The sequence below is a fragment of the Oryza brachyantha genome, chromosome 5, assembly GCF_000231095.2.
Source record: "Oryza brachyantha chromosome 5, ObraRS2, whole genome shotgun sequence".
NCBI classification, from domain to species: domain Eukaryota; kingdom Viridiplantae; phylum Streptophyta; class Magnoliopsida; order Poales; family Poaceae; genus Oryza; species Oryza brachyantha.
Window position 1 is genome coordinate 13,693,251 of NC_023167.2, and position 19,949 is coordinate 13,713,199.

Below are 19,949 nucleotides of genomic sequence, written 5' to 3' on the forward strand. Positions count from 1 at the left end.
CTGGTGCTCGCGTGTGCGTGTGATGTAACGCTGTCTCCCGTTTTAAAGAGGAGACATGCACCCGCTGGCCGCTGGACAGAGTTTACAAAGTTATTGCAGTAAAGCTGATGGACTCGTGGACAAGGGTGAAATGCGATTAATTTGATGATGTGATATTTTTTTGTCAAATTATTTGGGTGGATAGTGGGTTTGACAAATGAGATCATTTAAATCAATGTCAGTGGGTCACACGGTCAAATAATAGCATCATTTTTCTGCGTGGTGCAAAAAAAAAAAAACCAATTCTCTCGTGAAATGGCTAATCCGGGGAGCTTTGGGCTTTGTCGTCCACGTCAAGTCTACCGATATTTTGATCGGATTATAAATTTATGATGGAAATGTGGTTTCATCGCTTGTTTGAATATCTACTCATTTCTTCTATCTATGATCTCAAAAGATTGTTTGACAAGGTGGTGACTAGAGGACGGTATTTGGTCATGAATAGTTACACCCGCTTAATATTCAAAGTGAGAAAATCTAATAAATACTATTGACAAACACTTAATTTTAAAAAATGCCATCGACGAATGCGAGTTCTAAAAAATATCATTGTGCAGATGAATTTGTCTAAGAAATACCATTATCATTAGGATTCCGTCAATTCTTTTCGTTAAGTACTATATTATGGACTGTGTATTTAATGGTGGAAACGAACAGATTTGTACTCCTCCAACTTTGATATCGTAGTTCCCTAACTACCGTGTATTGGACTCATCTAAAAACTTATTGGGTTCATCCAACCTACACCATGAAAGCAAGTTACTGGAATGTTTATACTGATTGGAGTGCGTCTGTGCGTCGGGCGCTGACCGGTACTGTCTGATTTACGTTGTGTACGTGTGGCTGCCCGTCCGATTCTAACACCTGCCACCTCGCCCAACAAAACGCATCAGTACAAAAGATTATATCATGATAAAAACAATGTACTACTATATGTTTCAGCCGATGTACTTTGATGTTTCTTATTATTGCATCGAAATGTTGCACCCCATCTTCTGGCGTTGTTTCATGCTTGTGTCTTTGGTTTTTCTAACATATTGATATTTCAACAGTTGGATATGGATGTTTCATGTGTGAACAATTGGGTTTTAATATTTTAATATTAAAATACTTTTTGACACAGTGGTGGAATATTTTTTTTATTAGCGGTGGAACATTTGATATTGATGTTTCATCCGTAAAAGCTGCATGTTTCAATTATGATTGAATTGTGTTCCAACAATTTAATATATTAAAAAGGTTTTTTATAATGTTTACATTTTTAAAATGGTATACATCTGACGGCTCACAGTAAGGTATCTCATGAAAAATATTAGAGGTACAGGGTACTAAAGGTTAAAAGTTAATTGTACACAAGGACAATTATGTCCAGAAAAATATAGAGAAACCACAAAGGTAGTGTGTAAGTTGATTGAAAGGTAACGGTAAAAGTTTTTTTTAATGTTTGCATTTTTAAAATGGTATACATCTAACGGTTTACGATAAAAAGTATTAGAGGTACAAGGTACTAGAGGTTAAAAGTTAATTGTACACAATACATTTTAATACATAGTGATGAAATATTCTTCATGTTAATGGTGGAACAACGCACAATTCTTCATATGTGATCAAATAATTAATTATTCATAAAACATCTAGTTACACACATGATGAAAATATTAATCTGAAATATTTAAAAGATTTGTGAGCAAGGTGAAATATGTCACTGGAACATTAAAATCTAATGGTTCAAATGATAAAATGAATGAACGATGTAATCGGATCATACTTTGTATATAATTATTTTTATTTTTAGAAGAGAAGTGTTGAAGTTCGCATTAAAGTCTAACGATTGATGCCTGCAGTAACTAAAAAAGAAAAAAAGATGGTATGCGTGCCTACACGGACAAAAGAGAGGAGGAGATGGACGACGACCGAAAATTTGACCCGTTGACTCTTTTGGAAAACCTATGAAGAAAAATAAACACCACCAAACACTTGTAGCAAAAATAAACTATCGCCTCAGCGCATAAGCTTGAATGGCGCTGAGTTATAACATTTTACCGCCACCAACATTAACATTGACTTCTTAACCAATACAGAAATTTACTCCGGTCCAACAAAAAATACATCGAGGTAGCAAATCATTTATCATCATTGGATCTAGCTGAGTAGAATGTACCTATACCGTGACGTACCGGTACCTCGAGATACTTTTTACGTACCGGTACCTCGAGATACTTTTTGTTACTTTTTATTCGACTGTAAAATTGCTCACCAATATAATGTTGTTTGCTAGGTTATTCAACCTAAATATATCTGGCGCCGTGGTCTGTACAGGCCAAAAAGTCACTGGCAAATACTAATAGATATGTGTGGTAAAAAAAAAAGGATATGTGTGGATGGTGCAGTGGTGGGTTATAGTCTATGTAACAAATTTTCCCACTTAACTACTTATACCGTTTAGATTGAATTAAATAGAATATGAAATAAGCATATTGTATTGTTAACTTTTATGTTGTTTTCGTATGAAAATAAGTTTATAGTATACTTTTTTTCTAAATATAATTGCATAATATATAGCTTAATATACACTACATATCTATTCAACCTCACATATCTATTTAACCTCAACGCCAAATATATTTGGCGCTGAGGTCTGTACAATAGCCATTCACTACAAATTAGTGGGCTTAATATACACTACAAATTAGTGGGCTTAATATACACTACAAATTAGTGGGCTTGATGAAAAATTGTACAGTATACTGTGTTTCACATTTTTCAAAAGTTCAAAACAACAAAATTGAAAAAACATATAATATATTTTCCACAATTTTTCAAATTTGAAAATAAAACAAATTAACAACATGTCAATTTTTAAAAAAGATCAAGAGAGCAAATAGTCAGGAGGTTAAAAAAAGGCTCAAAAAGATGGCTCAGTAGGGACTTCAACCTATGACCCCTTGGAAGAAGCAAAGGCCTCCCATCACGATGCTAAGTAGATATCGCTATAGGATTGCACTTTCTTTTACCTGATGGAAGAGCTCAGCACCAATCTCTACAATGCTGAGGTCGGATGACTTGGCACACGGTACTGCCACCATGTATAGGAGGTCGGCGCCAAAGTTTATGGCAGTGCCATTAGCTTGGGTGATGAGGTAACAATCTATTTTTAATATTTTATTTATTATTTATCTAATATGTTTAAAATGGTCAGATTCTCAAATTTTCGAGGGATGACTGTGTATTTATATGCGCAAAAGACCGAGAAATACTCCCTCCATCATATATAATATAGGATTTTAACTTTCTATTGGTAATGTTTGACCACTCGTCTTATTTAAAAAATTTTGAAAATATTATTTATTTTGTTTATTATTAAAAGTAGTTTAAGTATTACTTATAATTTTTTATATTTTACACTAAATTTTTAAATAAAACGAATAATTAAAAATTACAAATAAAAGTAAATAGTCAAAATCTCATATATAATATGGGACAGACGGAGCGGATGGATGGTATGCGTTAGTGACGTGCAAGAGATGCGGCCATTGAGTGGAGCCTCCATTTTTTTTACCAACATCGGGCATTTGGGGTGCTCAACCCCAATCATTATCGTGTTCCTACCCTTCTCAAAAAAAAAAAAGACTCAAGTAAAAGTGTAGTACATGGCACATATTAAAGAAAAAAAACGATCTAAATGAATAGGTTTTGTTGCAGGATCAATGAACAGTGATTTGCCTATAGAAGAAGGTCAAGCAGCTGATCAATGCTGAGAGAGAACGAACAGATCCGTGCACCGTGCAGGGAGAGGGTGTACCGGTTCTGTGGGCACATCACTAGGTAGGTTGGTACAGGTGCGCTTGAAACAGGAGGCCGGTGTGCTACTGCTACAGCGCGTAAAGTGGAAGTTCGTACGCGTTTCACTCTTGGATAGTCATTCCGTTTTCAGGTTCGTGTGATCGTTCAGTGGACAGTAACAGGGAGGTGACCAAATTTTTTGGCCGTGATGTTGCGTGACACCTTTCGTGCACTGTGCTGGGGTTCGTTGCTCGTCCTACGATGGCTGTTTTTTTTTCTTTTCATCGCGAGAGCACGATCGATGTGTCCGGCCGGTTGTTGCAGCATAGGAGTACAGTACTGGATTGTGGATACTACGGCTGTTTTTGTTGGGACTGATTGCTCCAAATCCATCGATTAGTCGTCAGTGTATTAGTGGAACTCGGCACTCGTAGTACATTGCACTTCGTGTCCGGGAACAGATGCAGAGGCTCATCGTTTGGTTTTTATCCAGGAAAAAGTCAAAAAATATATTTACAAGAAGAAAATTATCAATAAAAATTCTATATAAGGGCTTTTAGTGGTCTAGAAGTAAATGCCAAAAAATAGGCTACGATGAAAATACTTTAAATTTAAGGTTGAAAATTTAAATTTTGACTTTAAGCCTGAACAAAAGCGAACTTGGTGGTAATCCTAAAATTTCCCTTTTTTCGAAATGGAGACCGTTCATGCAGTATTAAGATTCAGGGATAAAGGAAAAAATGAAAATGTGAATAAACAAGAGAGAAAGACTATCAAGATTGGTTGTGTACAAAGTATATTGGGAAAAGTCCAATGTACACCCTCAAACTCTTAGGTTTGTCTAAAATAGACCCTCAAACTACAATACCAAGTATAATACAACCTCGAGCTATCAATACCAGACACTTAACCCCCTCAGGTTGTTTTTATTATGGTTTTTGGACACATCGGATGCCATGTCAGCCCTCGCCACATCAGGTTAGAGGACAATATTGGCCCAACCCATATTGGCTTGTCCGTGGTTTGCCCTCTCACGTCGTTGGCGGCGGCGGCGTTAAGCTGCGAAGTCGACGAGGCTCCCAGGGTTGCAGCACCGTCGATCGACAAAGGTTCCCGGTGGTGGTAGCCTAGAGGTGGGAGGGCAACGAGACTGGTAGGGCAACGACGCCGTGAGGCCTGCGAACGTGCGCGGCGGCGCTGGTGGAGCTGCGAAGGCACGCGATGAGGCTGCCAGTGCGACGGCTTTGTAAGGACTGCGAGTGTTCACGGCGGCGCTAGTGGAGCTACGAGGGTGCACGGCAACGCTACCAGGCAACTCCCAAGACGCACTGAACAGATGTTCTCAGTTTGTGTCGTTCGATCATCATCAGTTTGTGCTCTTGCGCTCAAAATAGATGCTCTCATCTCTAAGTACTCCTTTTTCAAATCACGAACAACATCATGCAAATCATTTAACACCTGCCTCAAATAAGGTTTGGTTTCTGGCTCATACCATCTCCAGAATACATAACCACCATTTTGCTTAATACAGAAGAAAAAACACACAAATATTACTTCCATTTAAACAACAAATGCATAACACTAAGATTTTACCAACTCACCTGAGCTCTTGCACATGTGAGATACCTCCGAGCTGGATTATTCACACTCCAGGAAATCCATCTTGCTGACTTTGTACCAGAGTCACATAAAACAGCTGGAGAATAATCAAATGGCCCCTCCCTATATTGAATTGGAGGTGGATTCGTCCTTCTGTGATGACTGGAGCTGCTGCCATTCAACGAGCTAGTCATTTACCTCAATTTGCTTGTTCCACTGGCTGCACAATCAACCAGCTCTTCGTTGCTTCCTCCCCGCGTGCGGTTGCTTCTTCCCTGCTCAGCCATCACCGTGAGCACGCGTAACGGCGGCGCACAAATGCTACTGCGAGCGACTGCAATAGCTTGTTGAAGAGGTTGTTTCCCCGTGCCGCCATTGTTGGCGGGCCGCCACGCCGCCCTTGCCGCGCCATTGCCCTAGCAGCCCTGTTGCCCTCCCACCTCCAGGCTGCTGTTGCCGAGCACCCTAGGAACCTTGCCGTCACCCTCGCATCTCAACTTCGCCGTCGCCCTCGCATCTCAACTTTGCCGCCGCCAACGTCCGTGAGAGGCCAAGGCTAAATCACGAAGAAGCAAGTATGGGTTGGGCCAATATTGTCCTCTGAGCTGACGTGGCGAGGGCTGACTTGGCAATCTCGGCTGACATGGCATTCGATGTGTCCAGAAACCACAATAAAAACAATCTGAGGGGGTTAAGTGTCTGGTATTAATAGTTCGAGGGTGTATTATATCTGGTATTGTAGTTTGAGGGTCTATTTTAGACAAACATAAGAGTTTTAGGGTGTAAAATGGACTTTTCCCAAGTATATATATGGAAAGGTCACGTAGTGTGCACCACACAATATGAATATGTTCTTTTAGTAATAAAAGATTATCTGACTTTTTATAACTATTTAATTGTACAAACACGGTAAAATTAAATGGTAAAAGTTTGAAAATCTAATGATATAATGAACTTATGTATATAGTTTTTTTAAAATATATATATATTTTTGATTTTTTTTGAAAAATATATCATTTAACTGTTTATATGTGTATAAACGCTGATAAATAATTTGAAAATAATCTGGGTAAATAAACGCAGACACTGTGAATGAGTGCTGCTTAGCACTGAACCGATCGTCAGTATATCGATGTCGGGCCAATGACAACACTGAAAGACAGACTCCTGAAACCGTAAAACAACACCTCGGCGAGGTTACTCCTACCGCTACAAGGTTGAGAAGAAATAAATTTCAGCAAAACTTGCCTTCATTTAGCTACCCTCCTAATATTTGTCTACGAAACATGATAACATTGAGGTATGTGTACGAACTTCAGTACCATATATATGGGTTCCCTGGTAGCAGGTGAAAATATTTGGTATTCCGGTGTGAAACCTGGGCACGTAGATTTGGCGTTAACGTTAATTAGCATGACATCAACGGATGAACTATTCAGTTGCCGTAAAATATCACGCCTTGCTAGTAGCCCTCCACTCATAAACAACTATTATATCCCGTATTCAGCCCAACCAGAGTTATTATCAAGGGTTTGCAATATTGCGATTATCGCCACGATAATCGACTATACCGCAAGGTCACGATAACGATAAACAACGGTTTTGTTTGATAAATTTCATGATACTTTAAAAAATTTGAATAAAATTGGAAGAAAGTTTCAAAAACTTCATGGTGATCTATCGTGATAAATATTACAATAATCACGACATATCGTGCGCTTTTCACACAAAATTATGATTAACAATATAGCGAAAACTGTTGCAATTATCGTTTTCGCCAAAACCACGATGATAATTGCTACCTAATGTGTAGTTTGACCTCAAAACCATAATGCATTCAAAAATTTAAATTCAAATTTATACAAATTTTGCACGATTATCGTCAATAATCGTGGTATCGATAACATGCAGTTTCTACTTATAAAATGATAAGTAAAGCCCTGGTGGTTACTGGAGGATTGGAGCATAGTACTCCCTCCATCCTAGGGGCGGATAACGAGCCAGCTCGGCTCGGCTTGGTCTGACTCGTTAAGATGACGAGCTGGTTCGGCTCGGCTCGTTATCGTAACGAGCTAAAAACCCAGCTCGGCTCGGCTCATTACAAAGCTCGAGCTGGCTCGTTAGGCTCTCGAGCCATGCATGAAAAGTTAACTTAAACAATTTTTTAATAGATTATACAAACAATTTTTTAGTTTAAACATGCAAATCATATGAAATTGTATCTAAATATTAAAGTTTAAACCAACAAATAACATAGTAAACCTATAAAGTATTGAACACATACTTTTCAGGGTGGAATTAATGAATGCCGGCGAATCATGTATCTTTGGTCTAGCTCGTTAGGCTCGCGAGCAGCTCACGAGCCAACTCGAGCTGGCTCGTTATCTCTAACGAGCTAAAATGCTAGCTCGGCTCGTTAGAAAAATAAAACGAACCAAGCCAGGCTGAGCCGAGTTTGTCACGAATCGAGCGAACTAACGAACCACGAGCTTTCTGTCCACCCCTACACCATCCTAAAACGTAGCTACCTCGTATAATGAAACAATACCACGAAATATCGACCGAGTAAAAAACAAACGTACACCAAGAAGAACATCTACAGTATGACCTATAGTAGGAAGATCTGAGCAACGGCAGCACGCCCACGCTAGTACTCCAACGCCTAGAGCTAGCACTGAAGATTCTCATCCCAAACCATGTCAGGCTGCAGCACTCGCAGGCTCACGTACTGCACGGCACGCCCTGCGCACACCACTACTGCTACTACGGCCTTGGTTAGTTTCCAAAGTTTTTCTCTAGGAACTTCGCATGAAATTTTTGGATACCTAAATAAAGTATTAAACATAGATAAATAAAAAAACTAATTACACAGTTATAAAAAAAATCTTGAGACGAATCTTTTGAGCCTAATTAGCCCATGATTATCTATAAGTACTACAGTAACCAATATATGCTAATGATGGATTAATTAGGCTCAAAAGATTCGTCTCGCGGTTTCTAGGCTAGCCGTGAAATTCATTTTTTTATTCGTATCCGAAAACCCCTTCCGACATCCGGTCAAATATTCCCCTAAAAAATTTCTCAATCTAACTGGCAGGCAGCAGACGAGACAGGGACGGAACCTCCCATTTCCTCGGTCCGCCTCGCGGCGCGGCGTCGTACTCGTACAGTCTTACGTACTAGTACGTGACGCGACGGGACCGAGAGACACGCCCCCACTCCACTAGCGCTCGCGGCCGCGTGGATCGAGCCGGCAGCAACCGACGACGCCGACCGATCTGTACACGCGGGCGTATGGCCCCCCGCGCGCGATGCAATGCGCTCGCTGGCTGCACTTACGTACGCGCGCCAGCTCGTGCGACGACACGGGTGTCTGGTCCGTCGGCACGGTGCTTGCTCTGACGGATCGATCAGATCCGCTGATGCCCACCAGCGGATCAGCCCGGGCACCCCGGGTGGCCTCGCTGCTGCCTGCCTGCCTGCCCGGCCGCCTTTACGGTGGTGGTATTGGTTGGCCACACGGCTGTCTGTCACCATGTTTCCGAAGGTTTCGTTCGATTTTGCGGTGCGGTTCCAACTTCGAACGATAATAATGCTTCGTGCCGTGCACCCGATCCAGAGTTAGAAGATCGAGCGTCCAGCGAGTCCTGCCCTCCTCGCCTAAAGTGGCGTATTTTATAATTTTACTATGGGTGGTCCAAGTTATATAAAGTTTTAAAATAAAAAACACAAATAAAAATTTGATGTTTCGTAATATACGATGAAATGTGTCATAGAGATCCCGAAAGAATCTTTGGTGTATGTAACATCCCAGTCCAAGGTTTAATAGGATTTGATAGAACACTCATATCAATAAGTTACAACTTCTTTTTCGGAAGCTTATCTTGAGAGAACTCCAAGGTTAAGCATGAGTGAGCACAAAGTGCGCAGAAAAGACGTGTGTTGGTTGTGTGAGGAAAGTCTTAATCTCCTAGAGCACGGGCCCGGCCCATGGGGACAGTGTGTTTCAACTGTGTTTATCCATTTTAACAGCTGGAACATTTTTAGTGAATAATGAAACATTTTGCTTATGTGTGATGAAAGCAATGCTCGATTTTTTTTATATAAAAAAATGCACGTCCAATTTGTAGGGGGCCAACTTCACACATAGTATCAATGAAGTTTTAGAGTAAATCTCAAACCCCTATACTATCTCCATCATAAAATACTTTTATTTTTTTATCCATCTTACACATACCAACAGAAAAACGAAATGGTTAAAATGCCCTGCACTTTATAAACTCAAAATATAATTATCCACTGATTTATCTATTATCAATGTATTTGTTCTCTGGTTTTACAAACTTTTTATGTCAAAGATGATCATGTTAGTATTTTGAGATAAATATGAATTAAAAAAATGATCTTATTTGCCCTCTATGGAGGGTGGATGTGGTCACGTCGAAGTAGCCAAGTAGGGATCACACAGGATATCACATCCGCAGGAAAGTGTGCGGATGTTATGTACCTTCTCGAGTTGTCGTTTGATATTGGCCAAGGCTAACGAACTGTATAATCGTAGTAGTATAAAGGATACCGTCAGGGTTAAAAGTGCTTCATTATTCGTTTGTTCTCACGTTCTGTATCCTCCGTACACGTACGATTTTTGACGGCATTGTTAAACAAGCCCTCGATAATCACCGTATTATCCAATTACCAGTGACCTGTACGACCACGTGACCTGGGAACAAACAGATCAACAGAAAGGATTCCTTCTAGGAAAGTACCGAATAATTCGTCACATCGCACGCAGAAACGATCAAGAGTCCTGTGAACGTTCAGTCAGCTCAAGCTCCTCAAGCTCAGTCACGCCCTGCACCGATCGTCGATCATGCCCTGAGATCGAGTCCTCAAAGCTGAACCCGAATTGTATAAGAAACACACCTGCAGGATTCTCGTTCCGTTACGCCATCTTGATACTTGACCGGCAGTAATCGTGATCCTGGAATAGTTGACGGCCAAAAACAGAGAAATAAAAAAACATAAGATTATGGTAGGAATATATGTATAAAACAGAGGATTGCAAAACACAGAAAAAACGTAGGAATGACTGTTTGATTGGACGACGCAGGAATTTAAGAAGAGAGATAGACTCAAAGGATTTTTTTCATAAGGTTCAACCTCTTGTTAAATTTCATCCAAAACTTGTATAGGAAGATGCATTCATAGGAATTTAATAGGATACATTCTTTGATTCAAAGGGCTCTATAAGAAAAATTTCTATAGGAATGAAATCCTCTAAAATTCATATGAAATTCCTTCGAATCAAAGGGGGCTAATTATAGTAGCTTGCCATTTAGGATGTGATCACAAATGTGTGGGCCCGGACTGGGAACTCTGCAACTCTGCATCAGTGCATGGGTGTGGCTGAAAAGGAGTAGTACTAGTAATAATCATGTCCTGTTTAGTTCTAAAAAATTTTTCCAAAAATATCACATCAAATTTTTTGATATTTAAATAGAGCATTAAACATAGATGAAACGAAAAACTAATTGCGCAGTTATGTGAGAAATCTCGAGACAAATCTTTTGAGCCTAATTAGTCCATGATTAGCCATACATGCTACAGTAACCAACATGCGCTAATGATGACTTAATTAGGCTCAAAAAATCTGTCTCGTGGTTTCTAGCCGAGCTATGAAATTCATTTTTTTATTCGTATCCGATTACTCCTTTCAATATCCGATCAAATGTTCAATTTGATCTTTTGACCAAAAACTTTTGGCATCTAAACATGGCCTGCCAGCTTGCAACTGGAGCAGCGGTAAAGGATCTTGGCTTTACGTCTGAAGCTCCTAGTTGTTGCAGTACACCGCCGTGTCGTCATCATTTTCAGAGAGAAATGGCAACATGGCAATGGTTCGATGTCAGCAAACTGTAGTAGCAGCAGCAGCAACAATGTTTTCGAAACAGTGAGGGCTATTATTTCTGAAACAGAAATATTTGGAAATGGAGTACTAATCCATGTAATGATAATAATTACTTCAGGTTTTGGGCTTTGGAAATGTAGTGCTACCTCTATCTCTAAATGTTTGACGCTGTTGACTTTTTTATACATGTTTCACTGTTCGTCTTATTCAAAAAATTTACATAATTATTAATTATTTTTATATTATTTTATATATTGTTAAATATACTTTTATGCATATATATAGCTTTACATATTTAATAAATTTTTTTAATGAGACGAAGAATCAAACGTGTATAAAAAAAAATTAACAGTGTCAAAGGGACGGAGGGAGTACGTGGAAGTAAACAAGCATCGGACTTCAGATTTTGGGCTTTGGGACGACGGGCTTCTGGACCCTGCATGTAGGCTTGGGCCGGTCGAACGGTGGGCCCAGCTGCCTTCGGGCACCACTGGACTTGATGATCCATATGAGTCCATCCACGACGACGTGGCCGCGTGGGATGGAAACTCGAAATCAGTGAGGAATGCCTGACACAGTCAGTGTGATCAGCTGAATTCAATGCTCACTGGGTCCTTTTGTCCTGCTGACTTCTGCTGCTCTGCCCTCACAGATTTGCCCATACGGGATCCACAATTCCAACGGAACGGGTGCTTTTACGGTTCTTTTACACAGGTTTTACAAACCCGTTTTTTAAGTGAGTTTGATACTCGGCCTTTTAATATAGAAATTGTGTTTGGTTGAGTATGGAAAGGTTGTATTTGGTTGAGTTGGTGCAGTAGTTACCATTTTATCAACCGATCCAAGCTGAGCCATTGATACCAATAAGTTACATACTTACATAAGAACTATATTTATTTTTAAATATACTAGCAAACAACTCAAACTTTGCTATGAAAACATATTGCAAAATATCATAGATTTTTTGTCACAAGCAAAATAAATAATATTTCCACAATTCTTTAAATAAGACAAATGATCAAACATTACATGTAAAAATGTCAAATATCTTACGTCATGAAACGGAGGGAGTAGTTATTATCATTACATGGATTAGCACTCCATGTCCAAATACTGTTTCTGTTTCAGAAATAGCCCTCACTGTTTCGAAAACATGTAGATTCATTTATTTCGCATAAGCAGAAGATCTTTGTTTAAGCTAAAAATGGAATTTAATCAAATTAGACTACAACAAGGTAGACCCAAAATTTCATAATTTTGATTAAAAAATTCTAACCTTAGTATAGATATATCATCATATTGATCACGCCATTGTTGCATATATTCATGTTTCTTGTAAAAGCCATGACATGATTCTTGACCAAACCGAGTAACCGACTGTTGCTGTTTTAATCTCTTTCAAAGAAAAGGGACTAGCTAAAAACCTAAAGTCTACTAGCAATATATTTGAAGCCTAGGAAGCATGAGTCACCCGAATTTGCACTTTGGCACTTCTAGATAACTCGATGATTGGTCAAACTCTAGCATCCGCAAGAACTGAAGAATTCTATGATCCATACACCGAGCCCACCAATGCTACTGTCCTCATATGCTCTTCTTCTTCGGTCACTATGAACAGCTTGTCGTTGTCCCGGATCACGTCGATGGAGTCGATCTCCGCTCCTTCGTCGTTCATGATCAGCGTCTTCTTCGCATCGACCTTCAGTTTCTCTTCTGCAGAGAAGGAACGCAAATCATCGGTTAATTGGTTTGAACTGCACAATCTTGCCATTATTTGCAGCAAGATTAAGGCAACAGGTTACATGTGCTGCACTTGTTTGTTGTTCTGAGCTTACCAATGATGGCCTTGAAGGCTTCCATGGTGCCGGGCAGGTTGATCAGCTTGCCGGCTTCTGAGCTAGGGTTCCTGACGAACGGATGGCCCTTGTATATGCTCACCCTGGGGCAGTGATCGCCGTCTGATCTCGTGCTCGGGGCCCGCGCTTTACGTCTGTCCGCCGGCGAGCCAATCTCCCGGACGACGGCCGCGGCGGCCGGCGACGTCGAGTCGACGATGGAGACCGCGTGGGCGAGCTCGCGCTTCTGCATGAGCTCCCGCAGCTCGTCGGGCGATACAGTCGTCTGTCGCGGGAAGGAGCCGGAGCCGGAGCCGTCGAGGTTGGCCTTGTCGACGCTGGCCCCGCTCAGGACGAGGAACCTGGCAGCGTCGGCGTGGCCCTCCGCCAGCGCGGCGCGGAGCGCGGTGGCGCCGTCGTGGTCCTCGGAGTCGACGGCGAGCCCGTGCTTGAGGAGCTCCCGGAGCGTGTCGACGTCCCCCCGCCGCGCGGCGAGGCAGAGGAGGTCGCCGGCGGCGTGCGGGCTCGAGACGCGCGCGAAGTGGTACAGGATGTTGAAGATCTTGTGGTGCCTCGCCGCGATGGCGTTCCACAGCGCCGTGTTGCCCTGCGCGTCTGCAGTTCATCATCACGCGCCATTATTGACGACCTTTTTTTCTTCTCTTGTCACGATCGATCGATGATGGAAAACATATGAGATGGTGCAAATTACGAGCAGATTCACTCTTTTTTTTTTGTTACGAGCAATTTTACGGTTATTAAGAAGGTATAATGAGATATCAAAATTTCAGTGTAAAATTTGATACAAAAATTTTGGTACCTCTTAGTTTCTACTTAAGGACGGTAAAAATAAGTAATTTTACAGCCCTTAATAGAAACTGAGAGGTATAAAAATTTTGAGCAATTTTACGGTCCTTGAGAAGGTATTAAGAGATACTAAAATTTTAGTGCAAAGTTTGGTACCTCCTAGTACATGGGTACCAAAATTTTGAGTTTTACTCCCATCTTTTTTTTTACCTCGAGGTACTGATAGCTCGCAGTACCAAATCGTTTCTGATCGTTAGATCCAACAATGCACATCCTACTTAGCTAGATCCAACGGTGAGAAACGATTTGGTACCTCGAGGTACAAAAGGAAGCATGGAAGTAAAACTCCCAAATTTTACACTGAAATTTTGGTACCTCTCAGTACATACTCAAGGACCGTAAAATTGCTCTAAAATTTTAGTATAAAATTTGGTATCTTATGGTACCTAGGTACCAAGAGGTACTAAAATTTTACACTGAAATTTTGGTACTCCTGGTACCTTCTCAAGGACCGTAAAATTACTCTGATATTTAACATTTGATCGTCCTTTTTATTTAAAAAATTATAAAAATTCTTTTTATTGTTTTAGATGATAAAATATGAATAATATTTTATATGTGACTATTTTTTCTAATTATTTCATAAATTTTTCATATAAGACTAAAGGTCCATCGTTAAATATGGAAATTCAACAAATACAGCTATATTAGAATAGAGAGGCAGTACCTTTGATGTTTACGTTGCACGCGTGCTTGAGGAGAACCAGCACGCACTCCTCGTACCCCTTCGATGCCGCTATGTGCTGTCAGTGCCATCAATTAGTAATTCAATTCAAAATTTGAATTTGTGTCAAAAACATATATAATGAACTTTAAGTCTTTTTACCCAAAAAACTGGGCTTTTGGGATATCGAACTCAAAATGTGTGTGTTGTCTGACATACCAGTGCTGTTCTTCCCTTGGAGTCGCCGACGTCAGGGTCCATGCCGACCTTGAGAAGATCCTCAAGGAAGCTGCTGTTCCCGGTGGCGGCGACCGTCAGGAGGTTGCACGGTATGTTGCCGTGGTCGTACTCTCCGGCGTCCTCCCCGAGCAGGTCCTCGACCTTCATGTCATGCATCTCGATCTGATGCTGCAAAAAACGGCGACAGCAACCATCGTCTGAATTTGCTCGCAGCTGTAAGCTAGATACATATGGCTAGCTGCTAGCTAGCGTTCATGGTGTGTCACCTTGAGGAAGTTCTTGATGATGACGACGCTGTCCTCGGGCTTGCTCTGCATGCCCTCCCTGAGCGTGGCCTGGCGCAGCCGCAGCAGCTGGCTCAGCGTCCTCGTCCGGAACGTGAGGCCCTGCGGCCGGTCGCTCAGGGCGCTCACCTCGCCGAAGATGCCCCTCGTCCCCAGCGTCGCCACCACCTGCTCCCGCTCGCCGTCGAAGTAGACCGCCTCCACCTCGCCGGACACGACGATGTACACGTCGTCCGGCGCCTCGTTCTGCACGATCACGTCCTCTTTCGGCGGTATGTACTCCGGCTTCATCTTGGTAACCTGCACACATACACGATTATATCCTCCTCGCTGCGAACTGTTTGTCTGACGAATCGAATCAATTCATTCGTGATGAAATTACCATGAGCAGGAGCACTTCTCTTGAGACTCCCTTGAAGAGGTAGACGTCCTTGACGACGGGGAGGAAGAGATACTCGCAGATGCCCTTGCAGATGGACTTGGGCAGCTGGTCCATGAGCTGCTGCTGGTTCAGGCTCTCCGCTCTGAATTTGAGGCACATGTAGGCCAGTATCTGCTGCTTCAGCCTCGGTGGCAGGTGGTTCCGGCCCACGAAGCTCGAGGCAGCACGAATGCTGTTCCTCTAAAAAGAAATAGATTAAACTGGTCGGTATGTGTAAAGAAACTTTTTTAGCGCGTATGTTTACATGTCATCTAAATAGTTATTAAAATATAATAAGAGGTACCAAAATTTGAGTGTAAATTTTTTTAGTACTAAAAATTTACACTGAAATTTTGGTACCTCATGATACCTTCTCAAGGACCGTAAAATTACTCATATAAAAATTAACAAGATAGATTATTATGAGTTATATCACTCCATAAACATATAAGTTTGAGATTTGCTCCGGTCCAACGAAAAGTACCTCGAGGTACCGGTACCTCGAGATACCAAATCGTTTTTCACCATTGGATCTAGCTGAGTAGAATGTGCACTGTTAGATCTAATGGTGAAAAACGATTTGGTACCTCGAGATACTGGTATCTCGAGGTATTTTTTGTTGGACCGGAATAAATCTCTATAAGTTTAAACATATAGACTATCAAAAATAGGTGTGTGACGAGTGAAAAATAAAGTTATTTTAGAGAGGGAGTAGGTGTGTGATGAGTGAAAAATAAAGTTATTTTAGGAGAGGGAGTAGGATCTTACGAACTCCATGGTGCGGCGGGTGCCCTCGACGACGAGGTTGGTCATGTTGCCGATGAGGTAGGCGGTGAGGCCGAGGTTGAAGAGCATGTAGAAGATGTTGAAGATCATCTCGACGGTGTTCTGGGCGTGCATGTCGCCGTAGCCGACGGTGGTCATGGTGGTGATGGACCAGTAGACGGAGGAGGTGTAGCGGATCCACAGGCTCGCCTCCTGGAAGTCCGGGATCACCGCGCCGATCCACGTCTTCTCCCTCTGCGGGTACCGGTCCGCGATCAGGTAGTACAGGCACCCCGCGCAGTGCACCAGGAACAGCGTCACCTTCACAGAGCTCACAGTTCCAGGCAAATCTCTCAGAAACTGAAAGATTTTGCTTTTGTTTTTCAGAGAAGCTAGCTTTCATGATATACGTGCTTACCGCGATGAGCCGTGCGCAGCGAATCCAGAAGTAGTTGAACCTGATGTCCTTCTCTAGCCTGAAAAATGATCATGCATTTCGACCATGGCTGAGCGGTTAGATCAGTCCATCGTTGCCATGCCTAGCATTGCCGCACACGTGTTGTTCGGTGTTGTGTTTTACTATGCTTTACCTTGTGAAGAACTGCTTCACCTTCCTGAGACGCCATAGCCGGAGGATGCCAAGGAGGCTGAACACCGGGCTTTCCCTGACCTCGCCGGTGACGAGGTAGGCAAGGCCCTCGAACGGGATCGTCGACGCCACGTCCATGATGAAAAACGTCGACAGATATCTACGGATGCAGAACAAGTTCGCGTCATTGCATCGATCGCACGAGCAAACTAACATAGCAGGAAAAAAAAAGCTGACTCCAATGCATTTTACTGTTAATAGAATTTAATTCATACCGTTGATTTATTTTTATCGGACGGTTATGATTAAATTATACTACTAACGATATTAGGTGTAGTAGAAATTTGAAGGGGTAATATTGTCATTTTTATTGTGATCTTTATTAAAAAAAACAAAATTACAAAATACTGCTAATCAAATAATTAATAAAGTACAAAAATACATTTTTTTACTGTTAGTATAATACTGCCAGTAAAATGCACCGGATAGTTGCAAAAAAAAACCCGAACATTTCTCTAATCACATTTTCAGACTTCAGTCGGAAAGAAAATCCTAATGCAGTGCGCATGTCTCTGATGGACCATTACCTTTGATCTGTAAAGATAATGTAGCTAACGAGAATCTCTAATCCACCAAAAAGAAACAGAACCCACCGCAGATCTGATCACGACATTATCCATTTATCCCTTTTGGCGTATGCTGAAACTTTCGCACATGTAGGAGTCGGACTACTAGCTTAGCTGCTCGTGTTTTGCACCAAAAGTTTCAGATATCTCAGTCAGTGCTGTGTGTGGGGCCCCGCTGCATTATTTGCCAATAATGCAGTCATCAAAACGAAAAGAAATATTATTAACGGTGCAGTTTTGTCTGGGGCCCGTTGTGATTTGAAGCCACACCTCTTCCCCTTTTTTGCTGATAATAATACTGTTCTGTATTTCTGTAGCAGCTGTTTACTAATTCCTTGATCAAAGTGTTGCCACGTAAGGTATGTCATGAAACCTCTCTAGCAATATGTCACGGGTAAGAATTTCATCCACAGCATCCGTCATTAAGACTTGATGTAGCAGCTAGTGACTAGTGAGTCACTGACTAGTAGTATATATGGAACTACACACATGAACACCATCAGCAGATGGCTTTGCCTTAACGGCACAAGCTATCCCCATCAGGAAGTAAATTAGGATCAGAATGGCAATTTGGCAGGTCGACTACGACTAAGCTTGAATTAATGACCACGTAATGCCCTTGCCATTTTCTCATCAAATGCATACAGTAAAAGGATAGTGCACAAAGAAACTTTTTTTAGATAAGGGATGTGATTACATCTCCGGCCGCTGCATCATGTCTTAGATGCAGAATAACCCAAAAAGTCGATAAATTACTAACCTAGTATATCATCTGAAAGAAGCAATCGAATTAGCAAGAGCAGCATGCATGGGGGGTGTGTTCAAGGTCAAAACTAAAATTACGTAAAGTTTTGAGCTAAATTTTTTTAAAAAATTAAATAGGATTGTGAAAAACCCAGTGGTCTTGGTCCATTTCCACCCCTAAGCATGCACAAATGTTTTTCGCTGTATGGTAACCAAATGCTGCGAGCTTAGGTGATGATCGAGATGAGCATGGAGCATGGAGACGTGCGTACCTCATGGTTATCCTTCTCCTGTCTCGGACGAGGAGCTGCGTCGTGGAGTCGATGTAGGCGACGAAGAAGGTGAGGACGATGTCGACGGCGAAGAAGAGGTCGACGACGATGTCGGCCACCTCGAGGCCGCCCTTCGGGGAGGCGTTCATGAACGCCACCTCGAACGGGTACACCCACGCCGAGTACGCCACCAGCACCACCATGAACGTGTCCCAGCACCTAAAAGCAACAAGAAAAGCGCGCGCACACACACACACACACCTCGACATGAGATCGATGAGATGAGATCCATGGCCCCATGGCTGCAAGGAGAGAGAGAGGACCATGGCGGTGTTCTTCACTGACCTGTATCTGGAGTCGAGAGGAGAGATGACCCGCTTGTCGTTGGAGCCGCCATGGTGCTGGGCATGGCCGCCGGCCGGCACGCCGAGAGGCGGGAGGATGAGCTTGGACAGGTTCCGGAGGTTGAAGGAGCCCGACCCCTCACCGCCGCCGCTGCCGCTACTGCTGTCAAAGCCCGACCTCTTCATTGCACCAGACGAAGGTACCGAACACTACTGATACCAGATATATACACCGGGAGAGACAGACAGAGCCAACTAAGGCAGAAGCAAAGCGAGAATCGGATCGATCAAGCTATGGAAAATCCAAGCAAATAATGGAGGCGAGCGAGGCATCAAAGCATCCATCCATTCATCAATAATGGAGGGAAAGGTAGAGGGGGGCAGGGTGCAGTGGGTCACTGTCGGCGAAGACAGTGACGGTGATCGACCAGAGGCCCGCCAGGCTATACATCTCCGGCGTCAGCGTGGGTGGGTGCATGTCAGCATGTGCATGCACCGTGCAAAAACTGGTGGCCGGCGGTGCGCGCGCGTGCAGAGAGACCGACCGACGTACGGGCGCGCCGGCGCGCGGCAGCTGGTTGTGGCCGAGAGAGCTCAGAATTCGGTCGGTCGGCGTGTGAGGGTTCGGACGACGCTGCAGAGACCTCAGGTGATATGGGAGTGATCGGTGCGCTTCAGGTGAGTGGCCGCTTGCGCGACTACCTGTAGGGCGAGAAAATAGATACGACGTCACGTTTAAATAGTGGTTTCGCTATAATATCATTTTTAAAATATGTTTCTTTAAAATGCCATACCGAGTGAGTGCTTCCAGCCGTTTTACTATTTTTTCTGTTTTTTTTTAGTTTTTCAAATATTTTTGGCTCATCAGTCAAACGATGTGACGAAAATACCCCTGGTTCCAGTTGAATAAAACATGTTGGCAACTATCTAAACCAGCGTCTTCTTTCTCCCCGGACAGCAACGCAGCGA

The 19,949-nt window shown here is 42.4% G+C and overlaps 1 protein-coding gene across 2 annotated transcripts; it reads right to left on the reverse strand.

The window, feature by feature from the left end:
* Positions 1 to 12,567: 12,567 nt before the first annotated feature.
* Positions 12,568 to 19,220, reverse strand: LOC102714735 (potassium channel AKT2). 2 transcript variants are annotated; one of them, XM_006654371.3, is made up of 11 exons: positions 18,982 to 19,220; positions 18,637 to 18,855; positions 16,996 to 17,154; positions 16,824 to 16,881; positions 16,409 to 16,726; positions 15,602 to 15,841; positions 15,202 to 15,519; positions 14,915 to 15,103; positions 14,699 to 14,774; positions 13,165 to 13,779; positions 12,568 to 13,042 (listed from the first exon to the last, which is right to left on the reverse strand). In XM_006654371.3, exons 1-11 carry the CDS (start codon positions 19,164 to 19,166, stop codon positions 12,876 to 12,878), a joined length of 2,544 nt encoding a protein of 847 aa, XP_006654434.1. In that variant the 5' UTR covers positions 19,167 to 19,220; the 3' UTR covers positions 12,568 to 12,875. The 2 variants fall into 2 exon arrangements, with proteins under 2 accessions (XP_006654434.1, XP_015692747.1); XM_015837261.2 differs by lacking the exon at positions 12,568 to 13,042 and having other exon boundaries at positions 13,223 to 13,771.
* Positions 19,221 to 19,949: the final 729 nt, after the last annotated feature.